At 48.3% G+C, this 18,678-nt stretch overlaps 1 protein-coding gene across 1 annotated transcript in view; it reads right to left on the reverse strand.

Annotated features, from left to right (window-relative positions):
- Window positions 1-5,532: 5,532 nt before the first annotated feature.
- The window catches only part of kdm4b (lysine (K)-specific demethylase 4B), a gene marked incomplete at its 5' end in the record, with an annotated part of 59,752 nt that continues 46,606 nt past the window's right edge, over window positions 5,533-18,678 (reverse strand). The window contains 6 exons of the mRNA XM_084436136.1: window positions 5,533-6,202; window positions 6,446-6,538; window positions 11,922-12,041; window positions 13,082-13,261; window positions 13,515-13,700; window positions 16,307-16,415. Coding sequence (XP_084292262.1) covers window positions 5,612-6,202; window positions 6,446-6,538; window positions 11,922-12,041; window positions 13,082-13,261; window positions 13,515-13,700; window positions 16,307-16,415 — 1,279 coding nt within the window. The 3' untranslated portion in view covers window positions 5,533-5,611. The remainder of the gene's footprint in view (window positions 6,203-6,445; window positions 6,539-11,921; window positions 12,042-13,081; window positions 13,262-13,514; window positions 13,701-16,306; window positions 16,416-18,678) is intronic.

Genomic DNA, 18,678 nt, shown 5'->3' on the forward strand with positions numbered 1-18,678 from the left:
GAAATAACAGCTCCTTGGCGTGTTTCATCTGATGCCCTGGAAAAAAAAACAGTGTGTGTGTGTGCGTGTGCAAGGCCAGACAAACACATAATGTTTTGAGAAATAATAGCTCCACGGTCAGGTAAAAATGTCTCCTGATATGGCATAAAAATAAAAAAAATGCACACACACACACACCCATACAAATATACACACCAGTCTCCCTATCTCCTCATCATGTTTGACCCACAGTCCACACACTCACAGGAGGGCGTGCAATCACAAGTGTCTTTAGAGCCTGGAGGACATTCAAGAGTCAACAGCGACCCCCACCTGCACAGTTGGATGCTGTGATCAGATGCTGTGATCACATCCAGCTTCTGGAAATTCACATTCTGAGAAACACATCATTGGGGTAGGGGTGGGTTGCAGACTTGTGTCACATACTGTACATACTAGTACGCAATAAATAGAAACACAAGATATTTCCTGTGGTGTTCTCTACCTAAATCATTCAGTCTTGGTGCACGAAGACTAGCAGTAATAACCACACAAGAGTTTACATGAGTATGGAGGGGAAAGCACTTGCAATCCCCATTCCATGTATTGAAATAGCTGTCATGTCCCACAGAGCTGAACGATTGCAACATTCATGTGCTTTATTAATTTCTCCACTGCAAAACATCCCTGAGGGGAAACGTTTCCAGTTATTACAGTTTTTCTCAATTACTTAAAAACTAAAATCAAAAGTTAAGCACAATGTGCATAATCTCTGACTTGTGTACCAAATCACTAAACCAATTCTGCTGAACTTCTAACACACATATCTGCTTACACACAGCTCAATAGGTAGTAGGCAACAGGCTTGTGGTTCAGTCCTGCTTTGTGGATCAAACCTCAGAGCAGTTGGAAATGGCCAAACAATGCAGATTGAGGTAGCTCCCAAAAACTGATAACATACGCAACATTCTTTGAAGCAGAAAGTGGACTTTGAATGAATATGTGATCTACAGAACAAATCTTTGATAGTACTGTTAAAAAGCACTAAAATCCACGAAAAAATTTGCAAATATCAAACAAACACTAACAGAGACACAAGACATGCTGCCATCTTGGAAGGGGGCACTGTATTGGACGCTCTAGGTCCATGTCTGATATTGTCATGCTGTGTGTTTCAGAGAGTTCTGGAGCTAGACAATGCACCTGAGATTCATGAATTCATCTACATTGACGAGGCCGGCTTCAACCTGATCAAACGAAGGCGTCGGGGCAGGAATATCATCAGCCAGTGTGCCATTGTGGAGGTCCCTGGTCAGCGAGGGGGAAACATCATCATGTGTGCGCCTGTGCGGCTATGAACGACCACGGTATCATCCACCATCACGCCACCATGGGTCCATACAACTCAAATCATCTGCTTACATTCCTGAACACTCTACATAACATCCTCATTCCTCCAGACCAGTTCTGGAGGCCACAGCAGCTCAACTACAGTACGTTGTAATCTGGTACAACGTGAGTTTCCACCGGGCTGCTGTGGTCCGAGACTGGTTCACCAACCACCCAAATTTTTCTGTTGTCTACCTCCCTCCGGACTCCCCTTTCCTAAACCCAATTGAGGAGTTCTTCTCCGCCTGGAGGTAGGTCTACGAGAGACAGCCACACCAACGGATCCCACTGCTGCAGGCTATGGAGGAGGCCTGTGGGGACGTCCCAGCTGAGGCCTGTCAAGGTTTCTTGCGCCATCCCAGGCGCTTCTTCCCCCGTTGCCTTGGCATGGAGGACATCGCCTGTGATGTAGATGAGGTCCTGTGGCCAGACAGGGTCCAAAGGCAAGATGTTGCCTAAGTTGTTTCTTGTTTGGGTGCAAAATAAAAAAAGTTTTGCTGTTACTGCATTATGTGTGTTGTTTTATATGAGTATACCATACAACATTATACTGTAATATTTTACAAAAAGGGAGTGTTACAGCATGAACATGCAAAAGTCTAATTCTGAGTGTTTTCCATTCAGACAGTAGTGTTTTCCATTTTGCATTGCAGTGTTCAATTGGTGATAGAAGTGTCTACTCGAATGATGGATGTGTATATCATTTGAACACAAAGTTCACTTTTGAGAAGAGGTTAAATGTGTTTTGAGAGTTGTGTTCGTCATTTGAACTCAGAGTTCACTTTTGAGAAGAGTTTAAATGAGTTTTGAAGATTGTGTCATTTTAAGGCAGATGGTTATTTTGCAAGAGAAGTGTTGGATTTAGAATTTTGTGTGTGTTTTGGTGATTTGTGTGTTTAAGCAATTGAGAAAAACTGTAACACTATGCTTGTGAAGAGAAACTGTCATATGAAGTACTGTGAGCGTTTTCCATGAATAGGTGGGATCCTAACAGAATGTACCATTTAGTTCATCTTTTCAGCTCAGTGCTCTCGACATGCTCTTCATCAAAAATCTATTAATCGCAGATGGTGCCTTCGAAGTGTGTGGCTTGAGGTGGAGGTGGAGTGGCTATGAAGAATGACCACTTGGAAACCCTGTAAAGGAGCCCCAGGACTGTCTCTTGAACCTTTGTCCTTTGTGAGTGGGTGAGAGGCCTCTCAGGACGCCAGTGGCTTGCACCAGCTGTGGTCTGTGTTTGAGGCCAGATCTCACCAGCCGCATTGATAAAGGCTCCTCTCCGAGCACCACGCTGGGCTGAGCATCGGCAGAGAAGGATGGGGAGGGAGTGCTAACAGCCATAGTTATATCTCCACTGAGCACAATCACCCCATTAGACCAAACTCCCACCCCGGGAGGTCTGTGGGGGAGGGGAGAGGGCGGTCGGCTGACAAGGACGGACAGATGGAGGAGGGAAGAAGAGACTATAGCTGTTAAATGTATTTTCAAGTATTAAACAAGTATTTCCCATCTTATTTTCCAGCTTTTTGTTCATCTTATGTCTATTTTTATGTGAAGCACTCTGTGCTTGCACTCTCTGTTGTAAAGCACTTTGAGCTGCCTTTATTTAAGGTGTAAAAAGTTTATTATGATTGATGATGATGATGATTATTAATAATAAATAATAATAATAATAATAAAATGACACAACAGTCTGGAAGCTGGTCACCATTGCAACCCAGTATTTATTCTTATGAAACAGCCCCTCTTCACAGTTGGTATAGGGATATCGATCTGTTCTGACATACTGTCGTGATAACCAAAAAAATGACATGGCTAGGTTGAAATCCAATTAACATACAGAAGTCATGTAAGTATGTACAATGTGGTAGTATGATATACACTTCCTCAGTAGTCCAGGATCCTTGTAGCACCTTTGCAAGATGGCTGACACGCCATCTTGTAAAATATGTGTCGGTTTGTTTGTTTATCATTTACCAGAGTAGAAAGGTAATTTATTCCTCTAAAATCAGCAAAAAATAGTGTTATAATTTTTATCATGTCATAAAATTTTAACAATTTTTCAGTCACCTTGATATATTCAAAATAAACTGAAAGAATACAGTGATAAAAAAAACAGACAAATTGAATAATACATAACATCGATCTCTACACTTTTACCAAGAACGCTACAAAATAATCCCAGAGAAGTCTGGTGTTTGGAAAACAAGAGCTGCAAATGACAGGTTTTGTGTTCGGCATCGATACATCGATACAAGGTCACATCCATAACTACTGCAAGACATCTTCACAAAGTTCAATGCTTCGGCAGACAAGATTACAGTTAAATGTACTACCATTGTTGCATTCAACATATTTTTTTCTTTGTACAAATATTATATCAATATATGACTAAGACAATTAAACACTTGAGAATTCCCAGCCCCTTAATACATCCCATCCGTTCCCTAACACCTCCAACCACCACAATAAAGTAGCCTCCATTAATTAAGCAGTACACTATGCTCCTCATATCATTTTCTTTTTCAATCAGTTTGTCAGCCATGTTTGCTTGGTTTTAGAAAATAGATTTGTTGCTGGTAATTTGTATAGAATAACTGAACAGGCTTAGGCACTAGGGCTTGTGGTGCCCTGTGGCCATGTGTTATAATTGTACTTCTTCCTGTAAAAGCTACGCAAAGTGTTTCATTATTCAAAGCTTGTTAGATTCTTTGAAGTCTACACAGTATGGCGCAATGGAGTCTGATCTATGAGGGGAGGAAGTAACAAAAAATAATAAATTAATGTGTAATCTATTAAAATTCCATAATTTTGCCATCACTTTCATCAACCCTGCCCACAGTCGTACATCCAGGCTACCCACAATCCACTGCACTCGCCTTTTGGATTATCCAGCCTGATCCAGCCAATCAGAATTTTGCACAGATGAAAAAAAACAAGTGCGGTTATTCACCACCGCACAGGTACACTTCATCAGGAGGGAGTCATTTCATTGACACACTGACATGAGTGTCGCCGATTTGATGAAAGTGGCGGCGCATGGAATTGTGGTGCAAGAGGGTCCTCAATTTCATTAAAGGAGTAGTAAAGGGAAAATGCATGTTTAGCCCTGTTTTAAGGTTACTTATGATCATATGCAATGGTTCAGATCAAAATGTTGACAAAACTAGCACTTTTGAGAAAGTCTGATAATTGCTCTACCACATTTAGGTCATACAATGGATGTGGGTGGGCACCTTGAAAAATCTTTCAAAAACCTGTTAAACTCTCAATTTCAAAGACAAGAAGTTCACCGAAGGGGGAATTGGTGTCCGTTGGTGTTCTGACATCAAATTCGCCGCAAAGTATGAATCCTGTAGGATTTTATTAATCATTTTATGAAATCCATTGACTTTTATTGAAGCAACCGTTGTAGATGTGTAGATCAATCCGCAGAGGGGATTCAGGAAGCGGAACTACTTACGGTAGCTATTGTTATTGTTTATGTTGCTAGGCTACCTAGTTTGCGGAAGTTTACACACGTATGTGCTCATCCAAATAGTTCTATGCTAAATATTTAAATAAGCCTTTCCAGATGAACTAGAATCTTACTTTATGGCTAATTATATGTCAGAACGCCAACTAACACCTCGGTGAGTTTCTTGTCTTTGAAATTGAGTTTAACATGTTTTTTTAATGATTTTTCACGGTGCCCATCCACATCCATTGTATGACCAAAACGGTGGTAGAGCAACTATCAGACTTTCTCAAAAGTGCTAGCTTTGTCAACATTTGATCTGAACCATTGTATATGATCATAAGTAACCTTAAAACGGGGCTAAACATGCATTTTCCCTTTACTACTCCTTTAAAGTGGTGGCGAAAGTAAAAGTAAGTAAAGTAAGTGTCTCCTATACTGTGTGTGAATGGAATTGCGGGGCTTGATTTGATTACATGATAAATGATTACACATTCAGTTTGCTGAATCATCAAGTGATTACTTGATGTGATTTGCATTTAAATCAAAATTTTAATTGCATCTTGAACACATTCATTTATTAATTTGTGTTACTTCAAGCCCTCATACTGGGCGACCATCTGCCCACCCCCCCCTCCCCCCACAGCCCCCCCCCCCTCCCCCCCAAAGCAGGCAGGCTTAACACCACCGCAAATGGCCAAAATAAAATTCTAAACAACATGCAACAATCTCTAACAATCTCTAAAGTGTCCTTTCTGCACTCGTCCTAGCTTGGGTGGCCGGTGTCTAATACTGCGGCCCGGGGCCGTCATCCGGAGAGGGGAAGCGGGTGTCCTGAGAGGGGAAGTGGCTGTTGAGGAGAGTCTCCATGTACGACACGTAGCCGGTGCTCGGCGTGTAGCTCTCGGGCAGCGGCATGGGCTGGTTGAGGGCAGACATGAGGGGGTCCTGGGTCAAGGGGGATTCAAGGAGGGTGGTTGTTGGGGCCAGAGAGGGGTCATAGACGGGGACTGGGCCTGAGAAAGCCTCAGGGAAGGCGGGGTTGTCGGTGTGGGTGACGTATGAAGGAGCTGACTGAGCGGTTAGAACGGGGGCTGTAATACTGTTGTGTGCTGGGGCTGGGGCTGGGGCTGAGGCTGGGGCTGGAGCTGGGGCCGGGGCTGAGGCTGGAGCTGGAGCTGGTGCTGGGGCCGAGGCCGGGGCCGGGGCCGGGGCCGGGGTTGAGGCTGGAGCTTGGGTTGGAGCACTAGCAGAGGGGACTGGGAGGTGCTCTGTCGTGTCCATGGGGGTCTGAGGAGGCTGAGGTGGGGAGGCAGAGGGCAGGCGAGGCCTCTTGGCTGCTTGGGCTTCGTCTTCTGAGTTGTTGGTTTGTACGACCTGGACAGGAAACAGAGGGACAATCACCACACGCTCAACAATTCCCCCATGTCCCTTTACTGCACTGACTCCGTACTACTAAGTCTAACCCCCCCCCCCCAAAAAAAAATAAAGATAAAGATAAGTAATCTATATTCTGTCATCCGCTTCGTCTGACCTTCCTGTTACGTTTCCCTCCAACCCCCCCCCCCCCCCCCCCCCGCCCCCTCTCCCAGAGTGTGGTGCTGGGGTCCAGTCTCTTACCAGGCGGGCCCGGACCCTCTTGGGCAAGTCCTGCTCCAGAGAGTGGATCTCTGTCTGCTTCAGTAACATCTGAGTGTGGTCTTGGTACTCGACCTGGAGGGGTGGGGAGGGAGAGGGAGGGGGGGGGGGGGGGGGAGAGAGAGAGAGAGAGAGAGAGAGGGAGGGAGGGAGGGAGGGAGGGAGATAGAGAGAGAGAGTTGAAATATGAAAGGAGATGGTGCAGCTATACACAAGGGACACTGAGGAATGTGTGCTGCAATATGTGTGTGTGTCTGTGTGTGTGTGTGTGTGTGCACGCGACACACCAGAGCAGGTGATTAGCGGGCGCTAGCAGCACAGCAGCTGCAAGCTAACGGGACACTGATTAGCATAGAGAAGGTGGCCCTTTGGGGGGAGAGACGACGGTACAAACAAATAAATAAATAAATAAATAAAACGCTGACAAGGTTGTGTTTGCAACCCCGGCTCGGAGACCAGCTGGAGACTTGTTTTCCTTTCACTAAAACACCGGCTCACATGCTAACCAACGCAGAACGCTGCCGCACCACGGAAGCTCACAGCCAGCCATGGACAGAGAGAGAGAGAGAGAGAGAGAGAGAGAGAGAGAGAGGCAAAGGGAGGGAGAGAGGGAGGGAGGGAGGGAGAGAGGGAGGGAGGGGGGGGGGGAGAGAGAGAGAGAGAGAGGCAAAGGGAGGGAGAGAGGGAGGGAGAGGGGGGAGAGAGAGAGAGAGAGAGAGAGAGAGAGAGAGGGGAGGAGGGTGGGGGAGGAGGGAGGAAAAAAATCACAATCTGAGCACTTTTGCAAAAAGAAACCCGTTTTTTTCCTCACAAGTGCTGCAGTTATAATGGAAAATGGTGTCTGGAAAGTTGAGTCTCAAACAGAGGAAATAGACTTAAACACAGAAGTGGAAACAGGGACACAAAGACATGCGTATACAAGCACATGCACACACTCTTACTGAAGCATACTCCATCTCAGAAGCACACACCAACTTTTTAACATACATTACAATCCAAACAGACCCTGACACTTCGATCGATCTGCTGAGTGCTAAATTATTTGTATGTGTGCGTGTGTGTGTGTTGCGTGTGTTTGTGTCGGGTACATTACATGCCATTTGTCTTGCAGCATCGTACATCGCCTATGCTGAGACGCAACCAGACTGCTGACGTGTTTCAAAAATGAACAACAGTGCGTATGTGTGTGTGTGTGTGTGCGTGCGTGCACACTGTGTCTCTTTTTGAGTTGTGTTCCTCTGATACCAATTCCAAGAACACCCTGCTTGGCTCTGAGCTTCGTACCTCGTAAGCACTCTGCTCGTGTCGCCCCATAAATTGCTAGCACGCGCCAGCAATGCTAAATCTCCGGCCTCGCACCGGTTTAATGTCCCCTGTATCAAGATGCTCTGCCATAATCTACAAGGGTGCCCATCATTTCCGCATGCTGATCAATACCAGACAGGCAGCAGGAAGTCTCCGGGGTGGGGGGGCGGGGCTATGGGCTGGTCGGCTGGGGTGTTTGTTAGTGCAGGTGCCTGGCAGCAATATGGAGTACTGTCTGTAAGCCTACTGTAGGTGGTCATAAGCAGTAATAACACATGATGGGGCGGCTGTATAGCTCAGGGGCAGTGCGGGTCGTCCAATGATCGTAGGGTCGGTGGTTCGAATCCCGGCGCATCCTGACTGCATGTCGAAGTGTCCTTGGGCAAGACACTGAACCCCAAATTGCTCCCAATGAGCAGGCTAGCGCCTTGCATGGCAGCTGCCGCCATTGGTGTGTGAATGTGTGTGTGAATGGGTGAATGAGAGGCCTTCATTGTAAAGCGCTTTGGATAAAAGTGCTATATAAGTGCAGTCCATTTACCATGATGGTGCAAAAAAAACTAGAAACCGGTCTCTGACTGTGTGTGTGTGTGTGTGTGTGTGTGTGTGTGCCCAGGGTTAATACAGACATTACAAAATGAAATTCAAGGACTTTCAAGCACTATTTTTTCATTTTCAAAGACTTCAATCATTGACTGTGGCAAAAAAAAGGCAGGTCACTAATAAATCCCTTGCACTGACCGTGGTGCTGAAATAGCCCATCAACAGGTGTGTACTGGGTGCTCAGATTAGATTTGTGTTACATTAACAGGTTACTGTTTAATGATAAATCCATTGCACTGCCCATGCCAAAATAGCACACAGTCCCTTTGGGTAGCCTTGGTGCCAAAAGCAAGATGCATGACGGCTTGAGAAGTGCTCGTTGTGGGTGCTTGTAAAATGCAGAGATCTTGTTTCGTAGTTTAATGTCACGTTAACGTTAGCGAGTCCTTGCCTCCCTTGTAACCAGCCAGCTCAGCAGAATGTCTGACTCTGAAAACATTAACTGACGCAAATAATGTCCAATAACCCTGATAAAAAATCGGAAAATAAGTCAATGAAAACAAAATGAAATAACATTACATGATGCCGTGACCCCAACAAACATAATGGGGAAAACGCTGAGATATGCATGGAGAGCAGGAGTCGAAGCCACGCCCACCAAATATCAACAGCTCACAGATGCACGGGACAATGCGAGACCCCGTAACAGGTAGGCTAGAAATAATAGCAAAGGACACATTCAAGATGGCACAACAAACTGCATGTATAAGCAACCAAAAATGGCCCATATGATAGAGTATGAATACATGGCCAACCGTGGTGGCCTGATACCCAGTGCACCAATTCCCCGTTGCTCGTGTGTGTGATGACAGACAACAGCTCTCCAAATGGCAATCACATCCAATTACGCACAGCTAGGGCTATTGGTTAATTCAGACTAGTGGATATAATGATCCGGGGGTAGTTGCACACATTTGATGGGGATGAACTACTGTATCTCATACTGTATAAGGGATGGTTGCAGAATAATCATGGTCAAACCTGTTGCACCCTACGGAGCCGTGGGCAGGTCCAGCGGGGACAAAACCGAAAAATATGCATGCATAGTGTACAAGCAATGTTACATTGATCTATTTTTTGATTGTTCATCAAAGAAGAGGTATTGGCGCGACAAACCCAACCATCCATGAGCAATTTGACCTAGCAATATGCCTGTAACAATAATTGTAACATTTTGGTAGCCCACTCAGTTTTGTGACAAGTCAACGTGCTTCGCTAAATAAAACGCAACAAAACACAAGGAACGCTCGCATGAGACATGCCTGGTATCGCTGGAAAGCAGAAAAGTGGCACTTTGCAGGCATATGAGGCTTGAAATAATTGGGTTAGGCAGCTCGTCAGTGCCAGAACAAACACGTTGCGTAAACCTCAAGTGTATTATTAGTTATGTTATTAAGCTGAGAAAAAAAATTATTGAGATTTGAACCCCGATCGCCCGTGCGATAAGCGAAGGATCAACCAGGTGAGCTAAACCTCTGCTCACATACTCAACGGCGCAGAATATATAAATAGACAAGAATAAAAAATAATAAAAAAATATGTAGGAAATTAAAATACTAATGTGTAAAAGAGAGCGATCTATTCGTCTGTCTATCTATCCATCCATCCATCCATTCGTGTCATGTGTCCTTGCTGACACACGCCAGCCGGTCGCCACAACAGTACGACGCAAGCCACTGTAAACGCCACTGGCGGCTGACACATGCCACTGAAGGCCACTGGCGTCTGACGCATTCCACTATATACGCCACAGACGCCACTATATACGCCACAGACGCCACTATATAGGCCACAGATGCCACTATATACGCCACAGACGCCACTGGCGGTTGGCACATGCCACTGTAAACGCCACTCAGGCCACTGGCGTCTGACGCATGCCACTATAAACGCCACTGGAGGCTGGCACATGCCACTCTGATCGACGCATGCCACAAAAGACAAAAGCGCCAATGGCAACTAGATGGCGCCGATGGCGCATGAATGCCTCGCCAGTGGCGTATGTCGGGTCGCCAGTGGAATGCGTCGACGCCACAAAATGTTCTCGCGCCTGTTGCATTTTGTATCGACCCTCGACCTCACCAAGGGTTATTGGCAGGTGCCTCTCACCTCTCAGGCTAAGGAGAAGACTGCCGTTGTCACCCCAGACGGGCTATATCAATATTCCGTACTTCCCTTCGGAGTACACTGGGCGCCAGCAACCTTCCAGAGGATAATGGACCGAGTCCTCCGACCATACCAGGACTGCGCGGCCGCCTACTTGCCATCGGGAGCACCGGGAGTTTTCCCGGTGGCCGGGGGCGCCAACTGGCCTAGCCCACGGTGAATAGCCTGCCCCCCCCCCGTCAACAAATCGCGCAGCACCCCCCCGTCAACAAAACGGAAAGTGTTTCATCTCACCGCGTCGGCTTGGCTCGTGGCCTGACTTGGACATGACTCCCGGCATGAAATATTCACCCAGTCCGGCCCTGTTTACAGTCGAGAATAGGAGACTCAACGGGAGCACCTCTGGGCATTCCTCCGGGCCCTCCACCTCCGGGCCCTCCACCTTCGGGTCCTCCACCTCCGGGGCCTCCACCTCCGGGGCCTCCACCTCCGGGGCCTCCACCTCCGGGCCCTCCACCTCCGGGGCCTCCACCTCCGGGCCCTCCACCTCCGGAGCCTCCACCTCCGGGGCCTCCACCTCCGGGGCCTCCACCTCCGGGGCCTCCACCTCCGGGGCCTCCACCTCCGGGCCCTCCACCTCCGGAGCCTCCACCTCCGGAGCCTCCACCTCCGGAGCCTCCACCTCCGGAGCCTCCACCTCCGGAGCCTCCACCTCCGGGCCCTCCACCTCCGGGCCCTCCACCTCCGGGCCCTCCACCTCCGGGCCCTCTACCTCGCATTCGCATTCTCACCCAAGAAAAGGGGGATGATGAACATTCCATAGTCTACGCCAGCTGTAAGCTCCTGAGCCACGAGAGGGCGTACTCCGCCATAGAGAAGGAGGTGCTGGCGATAAAGTGGGCTCTGGAGCACTTCAAGTACTATCTCCTAGGTCGGCACTTTCACCTGGTAACTGACCTTGCTCCCTTGAAATGGCCGAGCTCAGCCATAGATACCAATGCTAGAATAACCAGGGGGTTTCTCAGTCTCCAAGATGATGACTTCCAGGTGGAGCACAGACCCAGGACAGCCCATGCAAACGCAGATGCCCTCTCCCGGCGAGTCTCCTGCCTCTGGGCCCACGGGGCACACCCCGACGTCGGTCTGAGGGGGGGGGGGGGGTGGCATCCTCCCGGGCCCCGCCCGGAGTGAGGCTGCCACAGGTCCATGCTACGCGGCCGCGCACGTGCCCAAAAGGGACCCCAACATGCGTAAAACTCCCTTTCAGCACCATGGACAGCGCCCAACAGGTAAGAGCGGGCTGGCGACCGGCGGCGGCGCAGAAAAGCCATGGACAGCGGGGCCAGGTGATCGAGTGTGTGTCTGTGTGTGTGTGTTGATGGGTGTGTGTGTGTGTGTGTGTGTGTGTGTGTGTTGATGGGTGTGTGTGTGTGTCCTCCCTCACCTGATAGTGTTTGTGAACATGCTCCTTCACAAAGGAGGCGTTGAGGACATGTCCTTCAGTGGTGTGGACCATGATGACCTCGCCCACTTCTGGGGGGCCGTTCTGCAGACAGTCGTGACTCTGCGGGGGGCGGCGAGAGAAGAAGGGAGGAGAAGAAAGAGAGAAGACCAGAGGTAGAAGAAAAAAAAGAGGGGGGCAAGGGAGAGGAGGAGGAAGAGGTAAGAGGAGGAGAGGATGGAGAGATGGAGGAGAGGAGATGGAGGAGGAGAGGATGGAGAGGTGGAGGAGAGGAGAGGATGGAGAGATGGAGGAGGAGAACAGAAGAGGATGGGGAGATGGAGGAGAGGATGGGGGGATGGAGGAGGAGAGAAGGAGAGGATGAGAGATGGAGGAGGAGAGGATGGAGAGATGGAGGGGTAGAGGAGGAGAGGATAGAGGAGGAGAGGATGGGGAGATGGAGGAGGAGAGGATGGAGGAGGAGAGGATGGAAAGATGGAGGAGGAGAGGATGGAAAGATGGAGGAGGAGAGGATGGAGAGATGGAGGAGGAGAGGATGGAGGAGTAGAGGATGGAGGAGGAGAGGATGGAGGAGGAGAGAACGGGGAGATGAGGAGGAGAGGAGGAAACAGAAGACAGAACGGACGGGGGAGGAGGAAGAGAAAACGAGCGTGAGGATATTTCATGTGGTGGCACTCTGGCGACATGAAACAGAAAGGCCATGTCAGTCAGTCGACAGCTGCAGGCACAGCAGCGATGCGTCTCCTCTGATGACTAATGAGTGATCCTGCCCAGGTTTACTCTGCCTTTGCCTGTCGACACATCCTCGCGTCTGAGTCTCTCCTCTATCTCTGTCCAACGCAATAATTAGTATACTAGTACTGTAGTATACAACTCATTCAAAATCCAAAGCCGTAGGTCTGGGACAGGCACTGATGTTTCCCTACTCCCTCCCAGGGAGGCCTAGAGCACTCAACCCAGATTCAGCCCCCATCATATTGAATATAAGTGATCCAAAAATCACAATCATACTCAAATCATAGTATATAATAATATATATACAATAATAATATATATACAATACACATTTTCACTTCAACTGGACGCTTGGTATCGTCGGGAGAGAGGTATGAGAGGTGGAAATCTAACGGAAGAGGACTGACCACAATGTTCTCGGGGTGAAGGTTGTCACAGTAGGAGCCGTCGTCGAAGTTGACCTCGTAGAAGGTCTGCGTCGCCGTGCCGATGATGGTGCAAGGGTAGAACCAGCCGTCCTTGTACCGGCCAATCACCTTCTGGCCCAGGGCCAGATCGTTAGGCCCCTTCTTTGTCACCATCCTAGCCTGAGGGACAGAGCAGAAACAGTTGAGTCTGGTCTGAAACGACTAATCCCTTGCAGTCCCTGGTCCCTTTTAGAGTTCTGGACTGGATAGGTGTAAGCAAAATGGTGATGACAGCTCGACATATCCCTCCAATGGACATCTACCATTTTGCTTACACTAACCTGTTCACTTCAGACTTTCACCTGCAGTGAGGGCAGGGTTAGGGGTCAGTCCGAGAGAGAACACATGAAGAGACTGTGCTCTGTACACTTACCCTGGGAGGGGTGAGTTTGTGCTTGTGGCAGGTGACTGACACCACGTAGGGCCAGTCAGCGGGCTTCATCTGCACCCCCGCTATGTGGGCACAGGTCACGTGGAAGGAGGTGGAGCAGTCCTGGTAGGAACACTGGATGCAGGCTCCGTGGATCTGCTTGGTGTTCTCGTGGCAGTACACGCACTTCTGCAGACAAGCGGGACAGGAGGCGGGATTAAGACACCGAACACCGCTTCCCAGAACGACAAACTTTATTCAATCAATCAATCAATCAATCAAAGCTTTATTTGTATAGCGCATTTCATACCCAGAGGCAACACAATGCGCTTTACAGAGAACAATTTTTTATTCACACTCAGTGTATGAAAATCGGATATGAACGCATGTATCGTACGAGGAGGCAGCATAATTTCAGGGGGGGTGCTTTTGGTATTATAAAATGTGACTGTGGCTGGTGAAAGGTGGACCAAGCCGGCAACGGTGAAATCCTGCAAAAATCGATATTTTTATCTTTATTTTTTCGTTGGATTTTTTCTTTATATTTCTCATCTTTAAATGTAGAAGAACTTTAGCCTCGAGATCAGGATGGTCTCACGAGGCTACCGGATCAGCAGCTGCTGTCACAAATTACACTGCCGTTCCATTCTCTTCGAGTCGACAACAGAAAAAAAACAACTATGTACAATAGGACATTCAGAGAAAGCTTTGAACTTCTGAATTTGAGGCATTTTTGCAATGATTTTTGTTGTAAGATGTGAAAAAACACCCACTAATCAAATTGTCACAAAGACCTCTTTTCAGAGTTTTCCACAGAGTATTCTGTGGCTGTAACTCCAACCACTTTCTGTAAAAGGTCACAGCTGCTCCAGAGTTCATTCTGTTGATCAAACGGCCGCCATTTTTCTCTACGTCTGTTTTTTTCTTTGTCCTTTTGTTCTTCCCGTCTTCACTCATTCAACCTTTTAAGGGTTGAATGAGTGAAGACAGGAAGCACAGGAGAGGGAGGGGATGAGGAGAGGGAGGGGATGAGGAGAGGGAGGGGTTGAACAAGCTGAGTATGGGATCCATTTTTTCCTCTTCTGCTTTTAACCCCCCATGTTTCCATCATGTTCTCTTGTCACACCCTTCTATTTCTCCATCCCTCCCTCTACACCTCCGCCTCTCCCTCCATCCCTCCCTCTACACCTCCGCCTCTCCCTCCATCCCTCCCTCTACACCTCCTCCTCTCCCTCCATCCCTCTCCTCTGTCTCTCCCTCTCTTGACAGATTGCGCTCAGCCCGCTGCGGCTCGTTGGAGATCGATAGAAAATAAAACTTCTTTATTAAAATGTCAATACTTCATTTTGGCCTCCCTCGGTGGGCAGGAGGGGGGGGGGCATCTGGCGGCCATACCCAGATTCACCGTTGTGCCGGGCCGCTTGTCTGTCCGACAGCACCAGCATAGGAAGGATTTATGGACATCAAAATCATGTCTGGCTACTGTTTTACTGAATTACTGTATTTGGATGAGATGGAGGGATGAGAGACTGATCCTTCAGAGATACTGGAGGAACAGTGGTTTCAACTACTATACGGGTTAAGGGGGACGGGGGGTTGATTTGATGGTTTTTATCTAACTAATGAGCCTGGATGTAGGTTTGACTAATCAAGTGGGTTGTTACTAGCCTGGCTTTGCCAGACCCAATTCATACAAATGCGAAGGTTCTGGAAATGCTTGGTTCATTTTTGCTTTCCAAGGGCCGCTGTGAACGGGCGTAGATAAAAATGCAATTGGACCTGCCTCATATTAGATAAACGGTTGTGATTGGCCCGGTAGAGAACATGCCGGGTGGAAATGTGTCTGAATGGGAGCATTACCAGACAGATCTGTGGAGAGAAACAGAATGTGCGGCTAGGGTGTTAACATGATTTTAGAACGAATCTATTTTAGAACGGATTAACTGATTAACTAACAAATAGTTAATTAAAATTAACCCGAATCATCCCACTGAAACTCACAGAGTTCTTTTAACTTTTAAGCACCTTTCCGGGGAGCTACTTCCATTGGGCTATCTAAACTCGCATAACAAGGGAACTGTTTGTCTGAACCTCGCCGTGTGCCACGTTCGGTCTATCGAGCCGCTTCCAAGAATACCCGTTCGCGCCCGTTTGATCGGCCCAGCCATCCAGATCATTAGAGCGCTCCGCTGCCTCCCCGCACCTAAAGAGGTGCGAGGAAACCTGCTCTGACAGCGAGCGGATGCAAATGACAGCACGCCGCATCGGCACTTCCTTTGATAGATTATTCAGAGGGGGGGGGCATTATTTCTAGCTTTGCACCGAGTCGTGTGTGCGGCTGACTGAAGCGTGCCGCCGTCGTGGAGGAGAGGGGGGGGGGGAGAGGGAGGGGAAGGGACTGTCGTGTGTGTGTGTGTGTTCAAAGGCGCGGCTGCGAAGGGAAATTGCCTCCTGCCCCCCCGAGGATCAATGCGCTTCATTTAGCGCAGTGAGAAATGACACCTGATTATTCTGCCATTCCGTTCTGCACATCCATTACCCATGTCCTACTCACCGTGCAAATACACCATCCATCCCTCCATCCACACGGGAGGGGGGGAGGGACAGCGGGGATAAGGGAGAGAGAGAGAGGGGGAGAGAGAGAGGGAGAGAGAGAGAGAGAGAGAGAGAGAGTGTTGGAGAGATGGAAGCAGAGCGGGGGTGAGCGTGAGTCAAGTGTGAGGGAGGGTCAGAACGAGAGAGAGGGTGACAGAGCGAGACAGACAGACAGAGAGAGGGGGGAGAGAGAGTCTCACCAGGTTCTTCCTGCTGTCGGGGATGGAGCTGACATCAACAGGCTCCCTCTCGATGGCGTTGATGAAGCGGGCCTCAGCCACGGCGATGGCACAGATCACATGGACCCACCTGGCGAGAGACATACACACATGAGACTGAACCTGGGGAGAGACCTACACTCGAGACTGAACCTGGGGAGAGACACACACACACGAGACTGAACCTGAGGAGAGACCTACACACATGAGACTGAACCAGGGGAGAGACCTACGCACATGAGACTGAACCTGGGAAGACGCACACACATAAGACTGAACCTGATGAGAGACCTACTGTTGGCTTTTGATGTCTTCTTGTTTTTGTTGTTCTGCGTTGTGTTTTTTGAAAAGTTTAATAAAGAGTAAAATTATAACCACGATGTTAATTGCCTTTCATGTGATGAAGATTTGCTGAAGAAATCCCTCCAACACGAGATTGGAAGTGGCGACAGATGATAGATTTATTTACAGAAGTTCAACTTACAATAGACGGATGGATCTTGCCCTACATCTCTCTCTGTCTCTGCGTCTCTGTCTGGCCTGCGTGGCTGCCGTCCCCAAATCAAGTCCCAAGGTTTTGGTGTCATCTTAAATCGTCTTCCTGACTCCCCCTGTCTGCATACCGCCTTAGTTACCAGATAGAGGGCCATGGCCATGAGATCTGGCCTCCCACACGAGATACCCATGACGCCTACGTCTTCATTTTGACCAGTTGGTAAAACCACTTGTTGTGACTGATTATGGTCCACCTCCCAGAGCGGAATTTAACCCTACACCTAGAGGAGAATAAATCCTGAGTCCGGTGGGGATGGATTCCCCCTACTGTGGCGCCCATGAGTGACCCCTTGACCCCTACTCCCTTCGGCTCTAATAGCACACGCAAGCAGGCAGCCGTCTTATCTTCTCTCTCTAACCCACAGTGTCCCTACAATAAAGACAAAGCAACATAGAGTACTAGATATGAGTAAAACACTTCTGTAGATGTTACATAGACATTTCTCTCAAGATTCATCACGAGACTGAACCTGGGGAGAGACATACACACGAGACTGAACCTGGGGAGAGACATACACACGAGACTGAACCTGGGGAGAGACATACACACGAGACTGAACCTGGGGAGAGACATACACACATGAGAGTGAACCCGGGGAGACACACACACACACACACACACACACACACACACACACACACACACACACACACACCCACACACCCACACACCCACACACACACACTGTTTGTAATTATGATGATTGACCTCTGAGTACGGCTGTCGGCCGGAGTTTTCTGTAAGAAACTGTGTCTCCCTTCCATAGACTTATGAGATAAAGATGACATTCTTAGGGCTGGTTCATTCTGTGCCAAACAGCAATTGTTGTGGTTAGAGAGAGAGACCTGGGCGCCGAGGCTATCTGCGTAGGCTTGGCTGCAAGACCATAAACAACGTCAGACCAGTCCAGACCAGTCTTATCGGTGAAGAGGAGGGGGAGACACTCGAACCATAAGAACCGTGCTCTAGCTCAGATGCTTTGATTTGGGCCAGACAGCCATTACAGACAGGTCAGCTGAACATTAGACTATATGCCATCGTCTTTTGTATGCTAAAAACCTTCTGTAATAAAACAGCTTTTGATTGTCGCTCAAATCCCGTGTTGGAGAGATTCATTTGGAATACACCTGGAAAAGGGACATTGCACTGTGTGGTATTGTGTGAGATTGGGGGCCGTCTTTTATTGAAATCAAAACACAACGCAGAGCTGAATAAGGACAATGATAAAAGACAACGAAAGTCAACACACATAAGACTCAACCTGCTTTTGGCATAGTCTCGGATAGCCAGACCCCTCTCCACACTTCGTTTATGCTTATGCCAGCGCTGGAGAAAGGTCTGTCTGGACTCATTTCCATTCGGGGATAAGGGGAAAAAACGCATTTCTTTAAACCAATCACAATCGTCTTTGGGGGAGCAGTTGCTAAATTGTTGTTGTTTCACGTAGTCTGGATTGAATCTGATTGGGCCGACAACATATTCCATCTCCACTGATTGGGCAGTAATAAACAAATGACAAGGTTTATCCCCAAAAGCTACATCAGTTGATTCAGACTACTGTTGGCATAATATGGATATCATCACCCGAGAGGAGAGAGACATATCATCAGCAAAAACTGTAACAGCTTGACTGATACCAGGTTCTAACTGTAGCTAATGTCCTGTCCCAATGCTCTCTCCTAACATTCTCTCCTAACATCCTGTCCTGGCCCTCTAGAGATATCAGGTCTCATATAGAATACAGACAGCGACAGTGAGTGACTCTGCAACCCGAAGCAGCGTTCAGAGAAAGCGCTGA

The sequence above is a fragment of the Borostomias antarcticus genome (assembly GCF_949987555.1).
Source record: "Borostomias antarcticus genome assembly, chromosome: 3".
Lineage (NCBI taxonomy): Eukaryota > Metazoa > Chordata > Actinopteri > Stomiiformes > Stomiidae > Borostomias > Borostomias antarcticus.